Raw genomic sequence first — 19102 nt, forward strand, 5'->3', positions numbered from 1 at the left:
TCTGGTATTGCTGTTGTGAAGTCAGAAATCATTCTCATTCCTGATTCTTTGTGATCTCTTTTTACTATATGGAAGCTCTGAGGACCTTCTCTTTGCCTGTAGTGTGCTGAAAGTTTACAAAATGCCTTGAGTCTCTTAATCTGTTGTTCTGGGTATTTAGAGAGCCCTCTCAATCTAGGAATTTTCATGAATTATTTTATCAGTAACTTCCTCTTTTTTCATTTTGTGTATTTTTTCTTTCTGATAGCTCTTGTATTTGGTTTTGAACTTCCTGTGCTGCTCCTCTAATTTTATCTCCCCCACCCTCCCTACTTTTCAATTTGTGTATTTGCTTTACTTTTTGGGATATTTCATAAACTTTATCTTCCAGCCCTTCTATTGAGTTTTCTCATTTTTGGCATCATTAATTAAAAATTTTCAAGAGCTCTTTTTTAGTTTTCTGAGATAGTCTACAGGTCTTTATTTATTTATTTATTTATTTTTATTTTAAGTTTATTTGTTTTTTTTAAATGCTTATTTATTTGGAGAGAGAGACAGCACAAGTGGGGGAGGGACAGAGAGAGAGACACACACGCACACACAGAATCCGAAGCAGGCTGCAGGCCCTGAGCTGTCAGCCCAGAGGCTGATATGGGGCTCGAACCCACGAACTGCGAGATCGTGACCTGATCTGAAACGAAGAGTCGGATACTTAAGCGACAGAGCCACCCAGGCGCCCTGAAATAGTGCAACCATTACATGGCGTGAGATCAAGCCCCATGTTGGGCTCTGCGCTGACAGTGTGGAGCCTGCTTGGGATTCTCTCTCCCCTTCACTCTCTGCCCCTCCCCCACTCGTGTTTGTGCAAGTGCTCACTGTCTCAAATAAGTATTTTAAAAATGGCAGCACTATTTTATCTCTTTGAGAATATTAATAATGGATTAGAATTTTTGTTCTTCTCCCAGTCTAGTCTGTTTCCTTCAACTTACTTTTCTGTTTGTTTCTGTTTCTTTTTGTCTATCATTCCTCCATATTTTTCCTCAACTCTTTAGTAATTCTGGGTTGTCCGTGCTTAGGAGTGGTGGACTGAAAAACTGCTTGGAAGTTGAGTATGCGAGTGACATTTACTGTGCACTTCACTGATCTGGGTGGGCTCTTTAGTTGGGGGAACCTCTCTTGTCAGTATTTTGAGGTCTTTTCTGTTGAGCTGGTTAGATTTCCCAAAGAAGACTTCCAGACGCCCTTTCTCTCTAGGCGATGAAAGACTGGTTGCCAGCTTTCTGGGTGCTGAGAGGGAAATGGGAGAGGGTGGTTTTTTACTTTTATTTTGTACATGTTCACTGTTTTCACTCTGGTTCCCTGCCTTCAGTTGTGCCTGTGTCCCTCAGTGCAGATACTCTCTGTTTTTACTGGCCACAGAGAATACCCTTCCAGTTGTTCGATGGGGTAAAAAGAGCAGTGGGGAGGGTACCTGAGTGCCTGAGTTCTTGAGTGCCTTCTAAGCAGGCCTTCAGCCACTTTTCCTTATTTCATCTCCTTTCTGCCTTTTAACCCTCCATCCAAAGATAACTGTATTGTTAACTCCTGAGTCTGAGGGGATTCTGTGTATATTGGGTTTTATCTGCCCTTTCTCCATAGCTAGGATTCAGTTTTTTTAGACATTATAAATTTCTTTACCTCTTGAGCATCTGCTTCTTAGCTTTCAAAATCTTGATGCTCTCATCTTCTTTTCTGCCTACCATTGTGATGTTATGATTTAAGGGAAAAACAAAACAAACATTCTTGACTGGTGTTTTAGAGGAGCTTAAGAGAGCAAAAGCAGATGTGTCTGTTTACCATGGTGTCTTTACCTGGAGCTGATTAGTTGTGTTTTTACAGAAGTTTTCTATTATTCCTGATTTTTTTCCTTTCTCTGACTCAAGTTGAGGGATGATTTAATATGTTTGCTGTATTTTCCTGATCTTCTAGAGTAGTAACCCTATCATGGGAGGTTGTGAGGTGAGGCAGATTTGGAATTTTCTCGTACACCCATGTTAGCCCCAGATAATCACAGCTGCCTTTTCTACACACCATCCTAGAATCCTGCTCAAGATTGGTATTAAGGTAATTGTTCTGTAGTTTGAGAAGTCTCTCTTTTACCTGTTTCTTGAAAATTCAGATCTTCTGGCAGCTCTCCTATTCATACGGATCATTCTAAGGCATATAATTAAGGGTTCAGTCTCATCTACAAGTTGCCTTTGTGAGTGGGATGTAATTAGCCTGGGCCAGGAGACTTGAACTCATTTATAGTATCTAGGTCAACCATATCGCTTTACAGGTCAGGAAGCTGTGCTGCCCTGAGATGGGAGTAGATTTCCTAGTATCATACAGGTAAATAGTTAAAAAACTAGGACTTGAACCTAGATCTTCTGACCTCCAGCCAGTGTTTCTTCGGTGGTACTATACCTCCCTGAGTTCATTCATAACCAAGTCCTGTTACTTCGACGCTGTTCGGTGACTGCTGAATACAGCTTCAACCCTGAGGAGCCACACTGCAAGTATACACTTGTTAGTCATGTGGGTTCTAATTGCAATGGGTCAGTGCAAATAAATGACTTCCTTTGGGAGAATTTATCAGCTCATTTCCTATGTATTGTGTCTAAAGAATAGCACGTTAAGAATCAATATAAATTTTCTTTAAATACATTCATGCTGTTAGAAACTGCGTTTATCCCGATTCTGTTGTAATCTATTTAATTCCAACCATTCTGAACTGACTATAGTGGCCTAAACAGAAGGCCACGGGAGCCTCTGCCAGTTAAGTTCAATTTGCTGAGGACCTTGACTACCTGTTCAACAGATGCCAGCCATTGAGGAGAAAATTTCCCTCCCGTCTTTCTTGCTATTATTAGAATAGTTATTTTCTTGGCTTGTTGTACATACCCTCTAAAAATTAGCTTGTGTAGATACAGTCTTATAGTGGTAACATGTAAAAGAAGGCATATAATTATCTGAGTGAAATAAAAAAAGTCTCTTCTATTCATGGGAGGTGTGTGGGCTCTCGTACTAGTTTTCTTAATACCTCAGGAAGACTAAAGAAAGATTCATGAACTTTCTTAAATTAGAAAGTATGGCCATGAGCTCTTGCCATTGCTAAATTGAGTTGATGACAGTTTCTTTGTACTATTTTATAATCCTCTAGGGCTAATTTTTACCATTAGCCTTAAGAAGCAGCATGGCAGAGTGGGAAAGAATTTATGCCTTAAATTCAGTTATGCTTTGAATCCATTTATATTTGGGATCTGCCATTTGCTGCCTGTGTAGTTTTGGGAGAATTATTTAACCTTCTGAGTCCTAATTTCTTTACCTGTTTGTTTGTGAAGGTTAGAAATTCTGTGTGAAGACCCTGCTGTGGTGCCTGTTGTGAAATAGGTGATGCATCAGTGCACAAAGTTGGGGTTGTTATTATATACACGTGCGTGCTGGGTTTTTTCCTTGTATATTTTAATTCCGTCTTTTGGATTCCATCTTTTAAAAACCATGTAATTTTAAACTTAAATATGATTATGGATTGTTTGTCAGTGAGAAATACTGCATTTTTGGATAATTTGCATCTAGAAATATTTCATATGGTTGCTTCACAATTTTGGAATCATTAGATAAAGGATTTTGAGGCTTGGAAATCTGTACTTGTGTCAGAAATTGGGTCAATAGTAGTTGGTGTGGAATTGATTTTTAACTATAAACATGATCATGGTATATGAGGCTGTGTATTAGTCTAATTGAATATACATCCATGATAGGATTTTTTTTTGGACAGTATTTCAGTATTACGGAGTTGTATTTCCTTTTTTTTTTTTTTTTTTTTTTTTTAAATTTTTTAATGTTTATTCATTTTTGAGCGACAGAGAGAGTGCAAGCGCTGGAGGGGCAGAGAGAGAGACAGGGAGACAGAGAATCCAAAGCAGGCTCCAGGCTCTGACCTATCAGCACAGAGCCTGACCTGGGGCTTGAACCCACAAACCATGAGATCATAATCTGAGATCAAGTTGGATCATTAACCGACTGAGCCACCCAGGCACTCCTCTTCTCCTCTCCTCTCCTCTCCTCTCCTCTCCTCTCCTCTCCTCTCCTCTCCTCTCCTCTCCTCTCCTCTCCCCCCCTCCCCCTCCCCCTTCACCTCCCCTCCTCTCCCCTCCCCTCCCCTTATTTATTTTGAGAGAAAGCATATGTGTGCATGAGTGGGGGAAGGGCAGAGAGAGGGAGAGAGAATCCCAAGCAGGCTCTGCGCTGACAGCAGGGCTAGAACCCACGAACCGTGAGATCATGATCTGAGCCGAAATCAAGAATTGGACGCTTAACTGACTGAGCCACCCAGGTGCCCCTGAGTTGTCATCCCTCTTATCAAACATTAATTAATTCAAAATTTAAAGCTAAGCCTTTGCACATTCACTTTATACTTAGTTATCTCGGTTAGGCTTAAATGGTGTTTCATTGTTAGATTTTTCAGTGAAGACTGGTATAATGATATTTAATTTTAGCTTTAAGGTAACGAACGAAATTGTTTTAAGATAATGGGACATTTTTCAGTTTTTCTGGTTGAATTGGTTATGAAGTGATTAAGTTTGTAGCTCTGTTGTTGTATCACTTGCATTTGTGTTATATCACTTGCTAGAACAACTCCATAAAGAATATAGAGCAGGCGGCAGCGGCTTCCCTTTATCACTGAGACCAGAGAAGCACTGATAGGAAGTTAGTGGAAGTGCTGGGATTAGGAAATCATTCTCCTGAATCAAAGCCAAATATTTTGTTTGCTGAACCATGCCGGATGTTACAGGTGAAAGTATTCTAGTGAATAAATTGCCGTTCATAGATTTCTTGGGGACTGCCTCACCTGATGTTTCAATCTCTGATATATCTTAATTTTCTAACCTTTTAAATATAGTTAATGTACATATTAGGGATTTATATTTATTGGTATCTTTTGTCTCCCCCGCCAACCCCCAGATCCTTGGGGACAGAACATGAGCTTAGGTGCTTATGAGAAAAATTAGTCTTTTACTTAACTTTTCTGATTTCAACTGCCTCTTAAGTCTTTTTATTTAGTTTACTTCTTTGACCTTTATTTAAAAATTGATGTTAGGCTTTCTGTTTTAAACACACACATACATACACATTGATTTCATTCGAAGAAATAAAGAGATTTGTATGCGAGAAAAATGCACAAAAGATCTGAACAAACAACTCAAGGAGAAATACTACTGTCATTACTAGTAATGATAGTGATATCATTTATATTTTTTGCCATATGCCAGGCATCTTCCTAAGTATATACATACTGACTCATTTAATCAACTCTGTAAATACTGTTATCCTGATTTTACTGGTAAGACAACAGAGAGACAAAGGTTAAGTAACTTGCTAAGACTTGCTACTTACAGCTAGTGAGTGTAGGGCTGGTATTCAAACCCAGGAAGGCAGGCCCCAGATTATACTTATGATTAAATATATGATAATGATTCCCTCTGAACTGAAAAAGGACTACATATTAGTACAGGGACATACCATTCTATTAAATTGGCAGGTATTTAAGAAGATACGCAATTTGGGAGGAGGTTATTTGTATTAGTGGGACTACTAATTGAAAAACTGTATGGTAGCACTCATCCATGAGTCTTAAAATATTCATATTCTTTGGTAATTCTACATCAAGCAGTCTCTCTTAAGAAAGTCATCTGGAAAATAACAGTATGCAAGGGTGTTTACCAGTTATAACAGTGAAAATGAAAGTTTGTCTAATTATTACGGGATAAATTATGTTTTCTCCAGTGAATACATACGTATTATACAAACATTAAAAACTGTTTTAAAAACAATTTTTTAAATGTTTATTTTTGAGAGAGAGAGAGAGAGACAGACAGACAGAGCATGAGCAGGGAGGGGCAGAGAGAGGGAGACACAGAATCCGAAGCAAGCCCCAGGCTCTGAGCTGTCAGCACAGAGCCTGACGTGGGGTTCGAACTCACAAGACGTGAGATCATGACCTGAACGGAAGTCAGATGCCCAACTGACTGAGCCACCCACGTGCCCCTAAAAACTGTTTTGAAGAGTAATTTATATATATATGTAAATATAGTAATTTATATATATATAATTATATATATATAAATATAGTAAGTCAAAAAACAGGATATAAAGCCATGGTAATATGGTTCTAAATTAAAAACTATGTACAGAAAAACAGGAAGAACATACATTAAGATACTAATAATTATTTCTGATGTGATTATGGAAAATATTCCTGGTGGTATTATTTTTAAAATTATTATTACTATTTTTAATGTTTATTTTTGAGAGAGAGAGAGACAGAGTGTGAGCAGGAGAGGGTCAGAGAGAGAGGGACACACAGAATCTGAAGCAGGCTCCAGGCTCCAAGCTATCAGCACAGTGCCTGATGGGGGGCTTGAACTCACGAACGGTGAGATCAAAGCTGAGCCGAAATTGGATGCTTAACTGACTGAGCCACCCAGGTGCCCCTCCTGGTGTGATTATTTTACTTTTAATTTATATTATTTATTTTTGAACTTACTGCATTGTCCATGTAGTACTTTCATACTAAGAAAACAAAGTGGCATAAAGGGGAAAGCATAAATGATGCTTTTACCAAGAATATTCATTAGAGATTGGATTTGCATATCTCACAGTGTGAAGGGGGGTAAGTCACTGAATGCCAGACAGTTTTAATTTGGACATTATTATATTTGGAACAATTTTTTTTTGAAGTGACGCATTTTATGGGATTGAATAAAATTGATATTTTTTTCTTAAATGTGTTTCGTTCATTATGGTGATTGATTGTTTCGGCACTTTAAATTTGTTTCAGTTATGTTAGCAGGAGATACTGTTTTTTTCTATCTTATACTTGATTTTTGAAAAACAACTGACAAAAATTGACTTGGTGGCGGTGGGGAGGGAAGATGAGTGGGTAAGGATTGAATGCAAGGGACACATGGAGTCTTTTGTGCAGAATGATGTTATGAATCCCTTTTATCACCAGTTTTGAATATATAGTTGTAGTTTATAGCTATTTAAATAAGGAATTCAGCTTCTGTTTGTGTTGAACCATCTTTGAGTTTTAGCTGCTTAGCCCCCTCTAAGAGTTAAGAAAATTTAAAATACAAATGTAGGTAATGGGATAAAGACCCGGGTTCTGCTTGGAGCTGGTTTAGTTTCCATGTTTTAAAATGTGTTTGGAAGACAAAAGACAAAAACATGAATAAATTGCTGATAACTTTGCATCAGTTTTGTTAGTAGCTTGCTTTGGCGTTAATGATGAAGCACTATGATGCTGCATGATAACTGCTTTCTTGATTAAGAAAGATTGAAACTAGCTTCTGGATGGGAAGGGATTGAGGAAATTCTTTGAAAAAAACGATTTCAGTTTTATGAACTTATTTTTTAAACTCTTACCTGATTTATTCTTTTTTTTAAATGTTTATTTATTTATTTTGTGTGAGAGAGAGAGAGAGTGAGCATGCATGTGTGTGCGAGTGGGGTAGAGATAGGGAGAGCGAGAATCCCAAGCAGGCTCTGCACCATCAGCACAGACATGGACATGGGGCTTGGTCTCATGAACGGTGAGATCACGATCTGAGCCGAAATAAAGAATCGGATGCTTAACTTACGGAGCCACCTAGACTTCCCTCTTACCTGATTTCTAAATATAATTTATGAATCAAATAAGAAATAATAGAAAATAGCTTTTATATGTAAGGACTTTATAGTACATTCTGGGTAAAAATGGTTCAACCGGAAATAATAATCATTTGTTTGTGGTGATTTGGTATTTAATATGAGGAGCCATGTAGAAATCTTGATATAAAAAAATGAAGTTTTGAGGCACCTGGGTGGCTCAGTCGGTTAAGCGTCCGACTTCGGCTCAGGTCATGATCTCATGGTCTGTGAGTTCGAGCCCTGCGTCGGGTTCTGTGCAGACAGCTCGGAGCCTGGAGCTTGCTTTGGATTCTGTGTCTCCCTGTCTCTCTGCCCCTCTCCTGCTCATGCTCTGTCTCTCTCACTCTCAAAAATGAATAAATGTTAAAAAATATTTAAAAAATGAATTTTTTCTCCCTTTAAAAATCAAGGAGGATTGACAAACATTTTTCAGTGAGAGAACTCTTAGGTGAAGTATAGTGACAATATTTATTTTAGCAGATTTGCTTATCTGTAATGGAAGCCTGTTTTCAAGTGTTCTGTAAGTAAAAAGAAATATCAAAACCATTGTAATTTTCTTGTCTTTTTCCAGGCTGAACTCACGGGAATCAAATGGCGTAGGTACAATTTTGGAGGGCATGGGGACTGTGGACCCATAATTTCAGCCCCAGCCCAAGATGATCCAATCCTGTTAAGTTTCATCCGCTGTTTGCAAGCCAACTTGCTGTGTGTATGGCGTCGTGATGTCAAACCAGATTGCAAAGAGTTATGGATTTTCTGGTGGGGAGACGAACCCAACCTAGTGGGTGTAATACATCATGAACTGCAGGGTAAGGTTTTGTTTTTTCTTAAAAACTGTTACCATCGTGTGTGTGTGTGTGTGTGTGTGTGTGTGTGTGTGTGTGTGTGTATAAAATTATAATTATTTAACAGTAGTAAGTTTCAAAAAGAATTTATTAAAACTTGCTGAGAAAAATTCAAGTGTTTAATGGGTATGTCTCTTGAAAGGAATATCCTCACTCTTACTCCTCTTCTTTCTACTTCTGTTATTTTTTTCAAATTTGCTTGTTGTTTCCCAGTCATGCTAGGAACCAGAACCTGTGAGCCACTGTTACTAAAGGAAAATACTGTGTCCCCTGGGTGTTTTGGGGTGGAACAAGGCTAAGATCCACTGTTTTAAAATGATAGTGAGTTGTGAGTAATTAGCAAGTCTGTGAAATGAACAGAATTGTTTTTTCTTGAACTGTGGCTGTTGTGGTTCATTACCAGCTGAACACTGATGGAAAGTTGTAAAGTGATAATAAAAGTTAGTACAAGCCTTATTGGAAAAGATTATGAGATGACATTGGATAGTATTTTGTAGAAAGATTAAATAATCTGATCTGATTTTGAGGTAGCAAGTTTTCCTTTGTTTTGTTCCTGCTTTTTATATAATTAGGTGATTCCAGGAAATACTTGCTCTCCAATGTTGTCTAATTTTTAACTTCAGATTATATCTGATATGTGGAAACTTTGAATTAATCTAAGAGTTTCATTACTCTAAGCTATTTTTTGTATTTATTGTAGATTTATAACCAGGGGAAATTTTATCAATATTCTTTGAATGTCGGTAAAGTTTTTTTACTTCTTTACCTAAATGTTTCCATTTAGTATGCTAAATAATTTTTCTAAATCAAGATTAATTACAATCTTTAGGCTAGTGCATTAACCCTTTTTGACTTAACTCTCCTAGAGCCAACTTTAATTATGTCCAAACTACTCTATATTTTGTTAGTTTGTGGTTGAAAAAGTTCAGATAATGTTTGAAGTGTTTTGTTAGTTGATATATTCAGTGTTTTTTTTTTTTTTTTAAAGGAAAGAGTAAAATTAACTTTAATGTGTACTTGAGGTTCTATTCTAAGGTGTCTGAATATGGCTAAAGAATTTTCCTGCCAAGTTTTGTTTGATATCTTCCTAGCTTTTCTTTGCAGCCATTTTTTTTTTTTTTTTTTTTTTTTTTAAATCTGTGATATCCTTTGCCACAACAGCCAGAGGGCAGTAAACCACAGTGGACTAATTGAGCTGTTTACCTTATGGTCCATTTGTCTATTCAACATGAACCTTTCTCCCTGTAGTTTTTAGAATGTTTGGTTTATAAATAAAAGAACCCAGTCTGGGTAGGATTGCTTACTTAGCTGGTTAATCAGCAGAATCTTAGAACTTACATACATATCAAAGCTTATTTTAGGTAGTTAGCAATGAACTCAGGTAAAATTAGTTGAATCAGTTTAATCCACATCTGGATTCCATTTATCAGACTTTTTAAAATAAGATACCCCAGAAGATAATTATAGCATTTATATTTAATGCTATATCAATTAAATATCAAAACATATAGTTTTGTTATAAAATTTTTTTATACATGTGGTAGAGGAATATAACATTTTTGTTTCTTTATCCTTTATTTCTCATGTTTACTTCCGATTTTTAATGTCCTTCAGTTTCTCTACTCTGTATTGATAGCTTATGTCTGAACTTCTTGGTCTGGTATTTATTTGTTAGCAGCACAAATTATCATTTTATAATAGTGATGAAACCAAACCCAACTATTAATTAGGCTTATTTACTTCATGTATGGAGTAAAGCTGTTTGTCCATACCAACAAAGCACATGATCAGTGTTCTTAGAAATAACAAGTTACTGTGTTATTTCTCATGGGCTTTGTTACTGAGTTAACAAAAAGATGTAGGCTATCTAAAATTTTCATAGTTGTTTTAGATCGCACATGTATTTATTTCATTGATTAATTAAATATCTTTTTGGACTGAGAACAAACTGAGGGTTGATGGGGGGTGGGAGGGAGGGGAGGGTGGGTGATGGGTATTGAGGAGGGCATCTTTTGGGATGAGCACTGGGTGTTGTATGGAAACCAATTTGACAATAAATTTCATATATTGAAAAAAAATATCTTTTTGGTAAAGAATTAAGCAAAGATTGACTTCTGTTTATAAACTTTTTTATAAATCACAGTAGTACTACATTTTAATTAAAAAATTAGGAAAACAGAACTGTCAGATGAAGAGAATAAAAATCCCGAAGTCTAAAACAGTTGTAATATTTGGTATTTTTATGTATAAGTGAAATTGGTATCATACTGTTTTGTAACTCCGTCTTTTTCACTTTACAATGTATTGTGAATGTTTTCTCATGAGAATGATTATTTTTTATTTTTATTTTCTAACCTATTGAGTCTGAAAACAGTATAAACTTTATTCTCTTACTTGCTACCAGGAAAGTGTGACAGTAATGGAATAGTCATAACTTTGTTAAGTACATTTATTCTTTTTGATATGTTGAATTGGGGAAGGTTTTTAGATGAAAGCATGTGAAGCGTCCATCCCATAGGTAAAAGTGGTTGAAAAGGGGACTTTTATGTGGTTCAACCTAATTTTAGAAAATATTTGAAACTTAATTAGAAAAATGAGTGGCATAAGGACAACTTTGTTTCAAGTGAGGGAGAATATGAGACGTAGAGTGGTCATGAGAAAAAGGTACAAAGGAAATATTTTAATTGGTAGTCATACAAATTGAAGATATTTTAGAATCGTTTTGTTCTTTTTTATTTAAAATTTTTAAAAATGTTTTTTATTTATTTTTGAGAGAGAGAATATGAGCAGGGGAGGGGTAGAGAGAGAGGGAGACATAGAATCCAAAGCAGGCTCCAGGCTCGGAGCTGTCAGCATAGAGCTCGACGCGGGGCTCAAACTTGTGAACTGCAAGATCATGACCTGAGCCAAAGTCAGATGCTCAACCGACCGAGCCACCCAGGAGCCCCTGTGTTGTTCTTTTCTCATATGTAAGAGTCATTTCATATGTATTTCATAAAATACATTTTAACAGAGCCCTATAATATTAAGCACGATGGTATCATTATTGTAACATTGTCTTTTCTTTTTTTAAAAAATTTTATGTATTTTGAGAGAGCGCGCATGAGTGAGGGGGGGCACAGAGAGCGGGAGAGAGAGAGAGAAAATCCCAAGCAGGCCCCATGCGGACAGTGCTCGAACTCACGAACCATGAGATCATGACCTGGGCTGAAACCAAGAGTCAGATGCTTAAACAACTGAGCCACCTAGGTGCCCCAGTATTTTCTTTTTATAGGGACATTTTATTTCTTCAGATGCTTTTTAATTTTTTTATTTGGTAGTTCCCTTTGTCTTTACAGTGTACTCGAAAGAGCATACTACTAAGAGACCTCACAGTGCAATACAGCACTAAAGCAAGCATTTTTGGTTTATTGTATAAAGTATTCCCATAGAGAATAATCCTGCAGGATTGACACACAGGTTAACTTTAAAATATTAGATGTTTTATTTAAATGCTTGAAGTAACTATGAAATAGTTGGAGAGAACACTAAAACACATTTATAGCCTATCCTGTCACTTGGATAAACACTTTTGGGCCCTTATCTGGGGAATTGCTGTTTTTAGTGTATGGCATAGTGGTTCAGAACATGGGCTAGATTTGAATCCCTGCTCAGTCACTTGCTAGTTGTGTATTGTTGGTCAAGTACATCATCATTGCCTCAGCTTTCCTCACTGTAAATTGGGTTATAAGGATAACAAAAGTTAAATTACTTAGAGCAGCACAGAGAACAGTTAGCCTAAAGACAGTTAACCCATACATCAAAATTCAAATATTTTGACATTTGTTAATGTTTTATTTATGTACTTATTTATTTTATTTTTTGAGAGAGAGAGAGAGAGAGAGAGAGACAGGGAGAGAGAGACAGGTCATGAGCAGGGGAGGGGCAGAGAGAGAGGGAGACACAGAATCAGAAGCAGGCCCAGCCTCCGAGCCATCAGCCCAGAGCCCAACGCGGGGCTCGAAGTCACGGACCGCGAGATCGTGACCTGAGTCGAAGTCGGACGCTTAACCGACTGAGCCACCCAGGCGCCCCTATTTTGATATTTTTAAAATGATTCTTCTGTAGAGCATTCAGCGCTTGCTAATGGACCTCAACTACTAACTTTTAAAGTATACTTAAGGTTGGAGTAATTCTATTTTTGATTTTAAGTTTTAATATTTGGGTGGAATAACTTAGAATAATAAAACTTTATAAAGTGTTAGAGCAGTGAGGATATCCCTCCCTGTACATATGAAAATTGTCTAGGGGCGCCTGAGTGGCTTGGTCGGTTGAGTGGCTGACTTGATTTCGCCTCAGGTCGTGGGATTGAGCCCTGTGTCCGGCTCCGTGCTAAGTGTGGGGCCTACTTAGGATTCCCTCCCTCTGCCCATCTCCCCTGTTCGTGCTCGCGCTCTCTCTCTCTCTGTCTCTCTCTCCGTCTCTCTCCCCCCCCCCCCCCAAATAATAATCAAAATTACCTAGATTCCTATACACAGAGTTTCATAATAAACCTTAAATTGCATTACGAAGAGATCCGAACTTTAAGGTGTGACTCTTGGATCTCTGTAAGGCAGGTTTGTAACTTTACTGCCATCTCCACACAATGGTGTTGAATTAGGGCACTGGCTGAACACAAATATGTGTATATCCTTCCCTGTGGCCATGCTCAAGTACCTGTATCAGTGGGTCCCGCTGTAGGGTTTTGATGTAATCTCTACCCTTGATAAGTGTAGAGTTTGAAAAGGGCATAAGACAAGCACACACATATGCATATTGCAGAGAAACACTGTAAGTACATGTAAGAGAAATGTAGTAGATTACTTTCCCAATGGGCAGACAGTTTCAGGACCATTGCACAAGTGTTTTATAAACTTACAGCAGAAACACTGTGAGCCCTAGTACCAAGGGTTGATAACCTTCTTGGTTTCTCATCTGTTTATTGAACTTCTAACCTTAGGCAAGAGTTGTGATCAGCCCTGGATATGTAAAATGAGTCCTTATCTTTAAGGAGCTCACGGTGTTATTGGGGAATTAGTGAGGTGAATCCATAATTATGCTGTGACAAAGTAAGCTGTAAATGATTAAGTTATAGAATCTTGCAGAAGCATCACATTCAGTCTTGGGGAACAGAGGATAGGGAGATGATGGGAAGCCCAGAGGCTTCAGGTGTGTCTTATTGGGTAAGAAGGAGCTATCTAGGTCGGGATGGACCTTGTCGCAATCAGAAGAAGTAGCCTGTACAAAGGGCGGCCTGCCAGCAGTGAACAAATGGTGTGAAGGGCAGGTTTGTCTGGAACTTAGGCTATTTGTGAAATAGTCAGGAGAGACTGAGAGCCTGGGCAGGTGGGCCATAATGTGGAATGCACTGGAGAAAGGAAGACCAATTTGCATTGAATTTGATAGATTTTGAGGAATTGTTGGAGGTTTCTCATCAGGAAAGAGACATAATTAGGAAGATTATATATAAGATGGATATGAGCAGGAAGGCAATAATGTAATAAATTATTTTATTCTAAATTGAGCTATGAACTTAACCCTTGTATTTAGTTTGAGGTACAGATTTATTTAAATTAAAAAATACCGGTGATTACATACTGAACTGTATGTTAATAGTCCTTGCCAATTTTATTTTATTATACCTTTGCTGTTTTTGCTTGGCTAAATTCTTTTCTACATTTTCAATTTGAATTTTAGAGATTAATATAATGTAATATTTTCCTAATCTGCTAGACAAATTATTTATAAATACCATCTTCTGGCTGTTTCATTGCCTATTAGTTGGTGGTTGGAAAGACATGCTCTCTTGAAACCCCAAAATGGTAAACAGGGCAAATACAGACTTCTACGAACTGAAGATAACTTAACCCAAAGCTTAAGAGTACCTGGTCCAGGGGGTGCCTGGGTGGTTCAGTTGGTTGATCATGACTTTGGCTCAGGTCGTGATCTCATGGTTCATGGGTTCGAGCCTGCGTTGGGCTCTCTGCTGACAGCTTGGAGCCTGGAGCCTGCCTGGATTCTGGGTCTCCCTCTGCCTCCGCCCCTTCCCCACTTGCGTTCTTTCTCTCTCTCAAAAATAAACGTTAAAAAAAAAAAAAAAGTCCCTGGACAAGTATTCTGTATGGCCTAGTATGTGCTAAGTGATGCTTGTTGAATGAAACCCATCTTATATAGTTCTAACATAGCATAGTATTGTACTCTTAGGAGGTTAACTTACAATAAATACACCTAAAGTTTTAAACAATTTAATATTGTGAGGAGATTGAAACCTAATTAAAAGTAAGGCATTAAAGGGCGCCTGGGTGGCGCAGTCGGTTAAGCGTCCGACTTCAGCCAGGTCACGATCTCGCGGTCCGTGAGTTCGAGCCCCGCGTCAGGCTCTGGGCTGATGGCTCGGAGCCTGGAGCCTGTTTCCGCTTCTGTGCCTCCCTCTCTCTCTGCCCCTCCCCCGTTCATGCTCTGTCTCTCTCTGTCCCAAAAATAAATAAAAAACGTTGAAAAAAAAAATTAAAAAAAAAAAAAAAAAGAAATAAAAGTAAGGCATTAAATATCCATTTTATTTTATATATGTTCTATAAAGAAACTTGTCTATAAATATGCACTGTCTATAATTTTAAAATTGATCTGCTCTCCCTTTTCTTTTTGATTATTACTAGATAGACAAATATACATCTATACACCTGTCTACCTCTAAAGAATCATATTGGAAGCCTTAGCAATTGGCTTTACTGTCAGTGTAGGGGCAGATTGGCAGTTGTTACCTTCACTGTTGCATTTATAGTCGTAAGTATCTTTTTTATTTTTCATAAAATAAAACGTTTTTCATAGTGCTGCCACCTATGCCAGGAGATGTGGACACTTGAAAAAAGAGCATTAGACATTAGAGAGCTAGAAAAAGGGGATCTGGTTTTCTGACATTGGCCAGTGTAAGATAATTTAAGACAACTTTAATACTGTTTTATATTCCACTGCACTGATTACAGGTCTCTGGGGACAAGCGGGCATTTTGTAAGGATGAGGGAGGCTGAGAGGTGAGAATGGAGAGTCAGCTTGCTGGTATTCTCATCTGTATACTTCGACTATAACGTACAATCTCAAATGATGGGATTGATAAAGCCTCTGTTTAGCAATTTCCAATACAGAACCTAATTCCCTCTGTGCTTTTCATTTTGAAAAATAGTTACAGACATGAAGACAAAGTTTTTTTCTGGCTAAACCGTGTGAAGGTAATATCTAGTAGTCCTGGACCTTTACCCTTAAGCACTTCATCATGTAACTTCTATGAAAATGTAGGACATTTTCATTGTATTGATGTAATTTGAAGGCAACACTTCAGTTGTCCTGTCAGATTTTTCATAATCTGAATTTGTCTGATTGTTTCTTCATGATTAGATCCAGGTTAAACATTTTTGGCAAGAATATTGAGTTAGGTGATAAGTACTTCTGTGACATCGCATCAGAGGCATATCATGTTCATCTGTTCCAATATTGATCCTTTGATGTTTGATTACTTTGTTAAGATAGCGTCCACCAGATTTTTCCTGTGTAAAGATACCTTTTCCTTTTTGTAATTATTGGTGAATTTGGGGCAAAACTCTGATACTGTGAATATCCTTTGCCCTAACAGCTTTTCAATCTGGTTTGAGGAAAAACCTAACTTTGAGCTATTTAAAAATAACAGAGATCCAAAGAAGACTACATTCTTTTTTTTTTTTTCAAGTTTATTTATCTATTTTGAGAGAGAGAGAGAGAGAGAGAGCGAGAGAGAGCAAGCAAGCTCTAGTGGGAGAAGGGCAGAGAGAGCGAGGGAGAGATCCCAAGCAGGCTCTGCACTGTTGGCATGGAGCCTGATGTGGGGCTTGGACTCACTACCTGCAAGATCTTCAGCTGAGCTGAAGTTGGATGCTTAGCTGACTGAGCCACCCAGGCACCCAAAGACTACATTCTTAGGTAACAGAAAAGGTAAGGGGACAGAGAAGAGAAGGAAGAAAAGAATTGAAGATCTAACCAAGGCAGATTATGATGGTAGAATCAAACTCTGAATAGCCTTACTGCTTATCATACTAAAAAGAAAAGTATTGACATTGAATTTTCTAAAATCATAAGCAATAAAGTATATAGGAATTTATTACTACGTATCTTATAGTCTGAATTTTCAGTTGAATTTTGATTTATGGTTATCTTTGAGAAAATGAAATAATTTTAGTTAACATTGTGAATGGCTTTATTCTTTTTTTTTTTTAATTAAAAAAATTTTTTTAGGGGCACCTGGGTAGGTTAGTTGGTTAAGTGTCTGACTTCAGCTCAGGTCACGGTCTCACGGTTCTTGGGTTTGAGCCCCACATCTGGCTCTGTGCTGACAGCTTAGAGCCTGGAGCCTGCCTCGGATTCTGTGTCTCCCTCGCTCTCTGTTCATCACCGTGCTTATGCGCATTCTCTCTCTCTCTCTCTCTCTCACAAGAATAAACATTAAAAAATTTTTCTTACAATGTTTTTCTTATAAAATATTTGAGAGAGAGACAAAGCACGAGCAGTGAGAGGGACAGAGAGAGAGGGAGACAGAATCTGAAGCAGGCTCCAGGCTCTGAGCTGTCAGCACAGAGCCCTATGGGAAACTTGAACTTGTGAACTGTGAGTGAGATCGTGACCCAAGCTGAAGTCAGACGCGCAACCAACTGAGCCACCCAGGAGCCCCGTTAAATAACTTTATTCTTAATTGAAATGAAAAATTTTGCTTTTTGGGAAAATAGTGACCCTTTTACATATAAAATTGGCAGGAATGAAATTATTGTTTGGATTTATTTTCAAGTATATGATTCCAGTGATTTTGAAAACAGGTGAAATTTTTTTGCATCATGCTAGATTTGTAGTATTTTACATACCAACATCTATACGGAGATTTTATTACATGGCATTATACTTCTTGACCACAGTGCACCTGAAAAGTAAATTTTAGTTTAACTTTTGTATCTGTTTCCTATCTGTTATTATGTACATAGTAGTAGTAGAATACATTTGTATGTTATGAGAAACAGCACTTTTAGTGAAAGCACGTAATCAGTGGGAACTGGTGGTAGCTAGTTCTAAATAGTTTGTGAAGTAAGTATTTCTTGTTTTCACTGGATCTAAATTATTCAAGTCTTGATATAAAATTTCTGACTTTTAAACTAATTATAGTGTGTTCTGTTTTCTTATGTTTATTTTTAAAAGAATTTGTTTGCTAAAGCTATAGAATAGTAATAGTTTTCATTGATAATTATGCAAATGATTCCAGTGCATACTAAACTGAAATATTAAATAGAAAATCATAAATTATATCCTTAAAGGGGAAAATGAAATACTTATTAATACTTTGGTAAGCAGCGCGTTTATATTGTAAAGTTACGGTGCGAGTCAGAATTCTTTCAGATGAAGAATAGAAAAAGATCGAATGGATTAGATAGAATTATTAAGCTAGACGTGTTTGCAATTGAGAGAACAAGCTAAAGTCTAGCTGTGGAATGTAAATAAAATCGATGTGTTACCACAGGCAACTTACTGAACCGTGTAATTAGCTTTTTCTATGAAAAATGAGACATTTATACTGAGATTGTGGTGAAATAGCATGTAAAGGGCTTATGTTCTAATGATAGGAAAATTAAACAGTTGGTAAAAAATTATAATTTAAAGATTGTTGCTTCAGGGAAAAGTTTAATCAGTGGATTTTTAGGGGGGATTTATGTTTTGGTAGGTATAGGCATTACAGTTTGATATTTTTGCATTGATATAAAGTCCCCTATTTGTATAAAGTAAACCTGAGCAAAACCCCACTGATGGGGTATTAAAGTCGCCACTGGAACAAGTAGGATTGAAAATTAATGTAGAGCTAGAGAAACCGTTATTTGGTATGTTACAGTTCTCGTTCCCCTTCTATGTCAGTAATTTCAGTGGTGAATATGTAGTGACTGATGCAGACGTATTTAGCGGTTTTGAGGATAGCTTGTTTGTCACGCCTCTTACGTACGCTTTATTTCCAAGTCTTGCTCTGTAATACAAAACTTGAAGATTTAGAAGAGGTTCTTGTACATTAAGATGGTATGAAGATTTTTTTTGACCTGTAACATAGTTTCTTTTTTTACTTTCTTCTTTAGGGAGGTTGATACAAGAATGTGAATGTAACAAATTGGAGACAAAGCTTAACTGTTAGTAGGATTTAATGCTCTAATTAGTTACAGAAAAAACTATGTGTTTGGATATTAAAATTGAGTGAGGTAGAGATGTAAAATTATGTATCTAGAGAACAGCACCTTTTGCCCAGTTTACAAGCAAATTCGTTACTGACAGGAACCTACAAGCAAATCCGTTGCTGACACAATCAGATGGCATCCCATCAGTTTCACTTGAAGTTCACGGTTTTTATATGGGACACGAAGTGAAAAGTCCCTCCAGTGAAATTGGGCTTTTCTTTTTTTTTTTTTAAATTTTTTTTTTTTCAACGTTTTTTATTTTTATTTTTGGGACAGAGAGAGACAGAGCATGAACGGGGGAGGGGCAGAGAGAGAGGGAGA

At 37.3% G+C, this 19102-nt stretch overlaps 1 protein-coding gene across 2 annotated transcripts in view; it reads left to right on the plus strand.

The window, feature by feature from the left end:
- MED13L (mediator complex subunit 13L) overlaps positions 1–19102 on the plus strand; it is a 305493-nt gene that overhangs the window by 27923 nt on the left and 258468 nt on the right. For both annotated transcript variants that reach the window (XM_058691175.1, XM_058691176.1), the window contains exon 2: positions 8264–8501. In XM_058691175.1, coding sequence (XP_058547158.1) covers positions 8264–8501 — 238 coding nt within the window. The remainder of the gene's footprint in view (positions 1–8263; positions 8502–19102) is intronic.

Source organism: Neofelis nebulosa, chromosome 11 (assembly GCF_028018385.1).
Source record: "Neofelis nebulosa isolate mNeoNeb1 chromosome 11, mNeoNeb1.pri, whole genome shotgun sequence".
Classification (NCBI taxonomy): domain Eukaryota; kingdom Metazoa; phylum Chordata; class Mammalia; order Carnivora; family Felidae; genus Neofelis; species Neofelis nebulosa.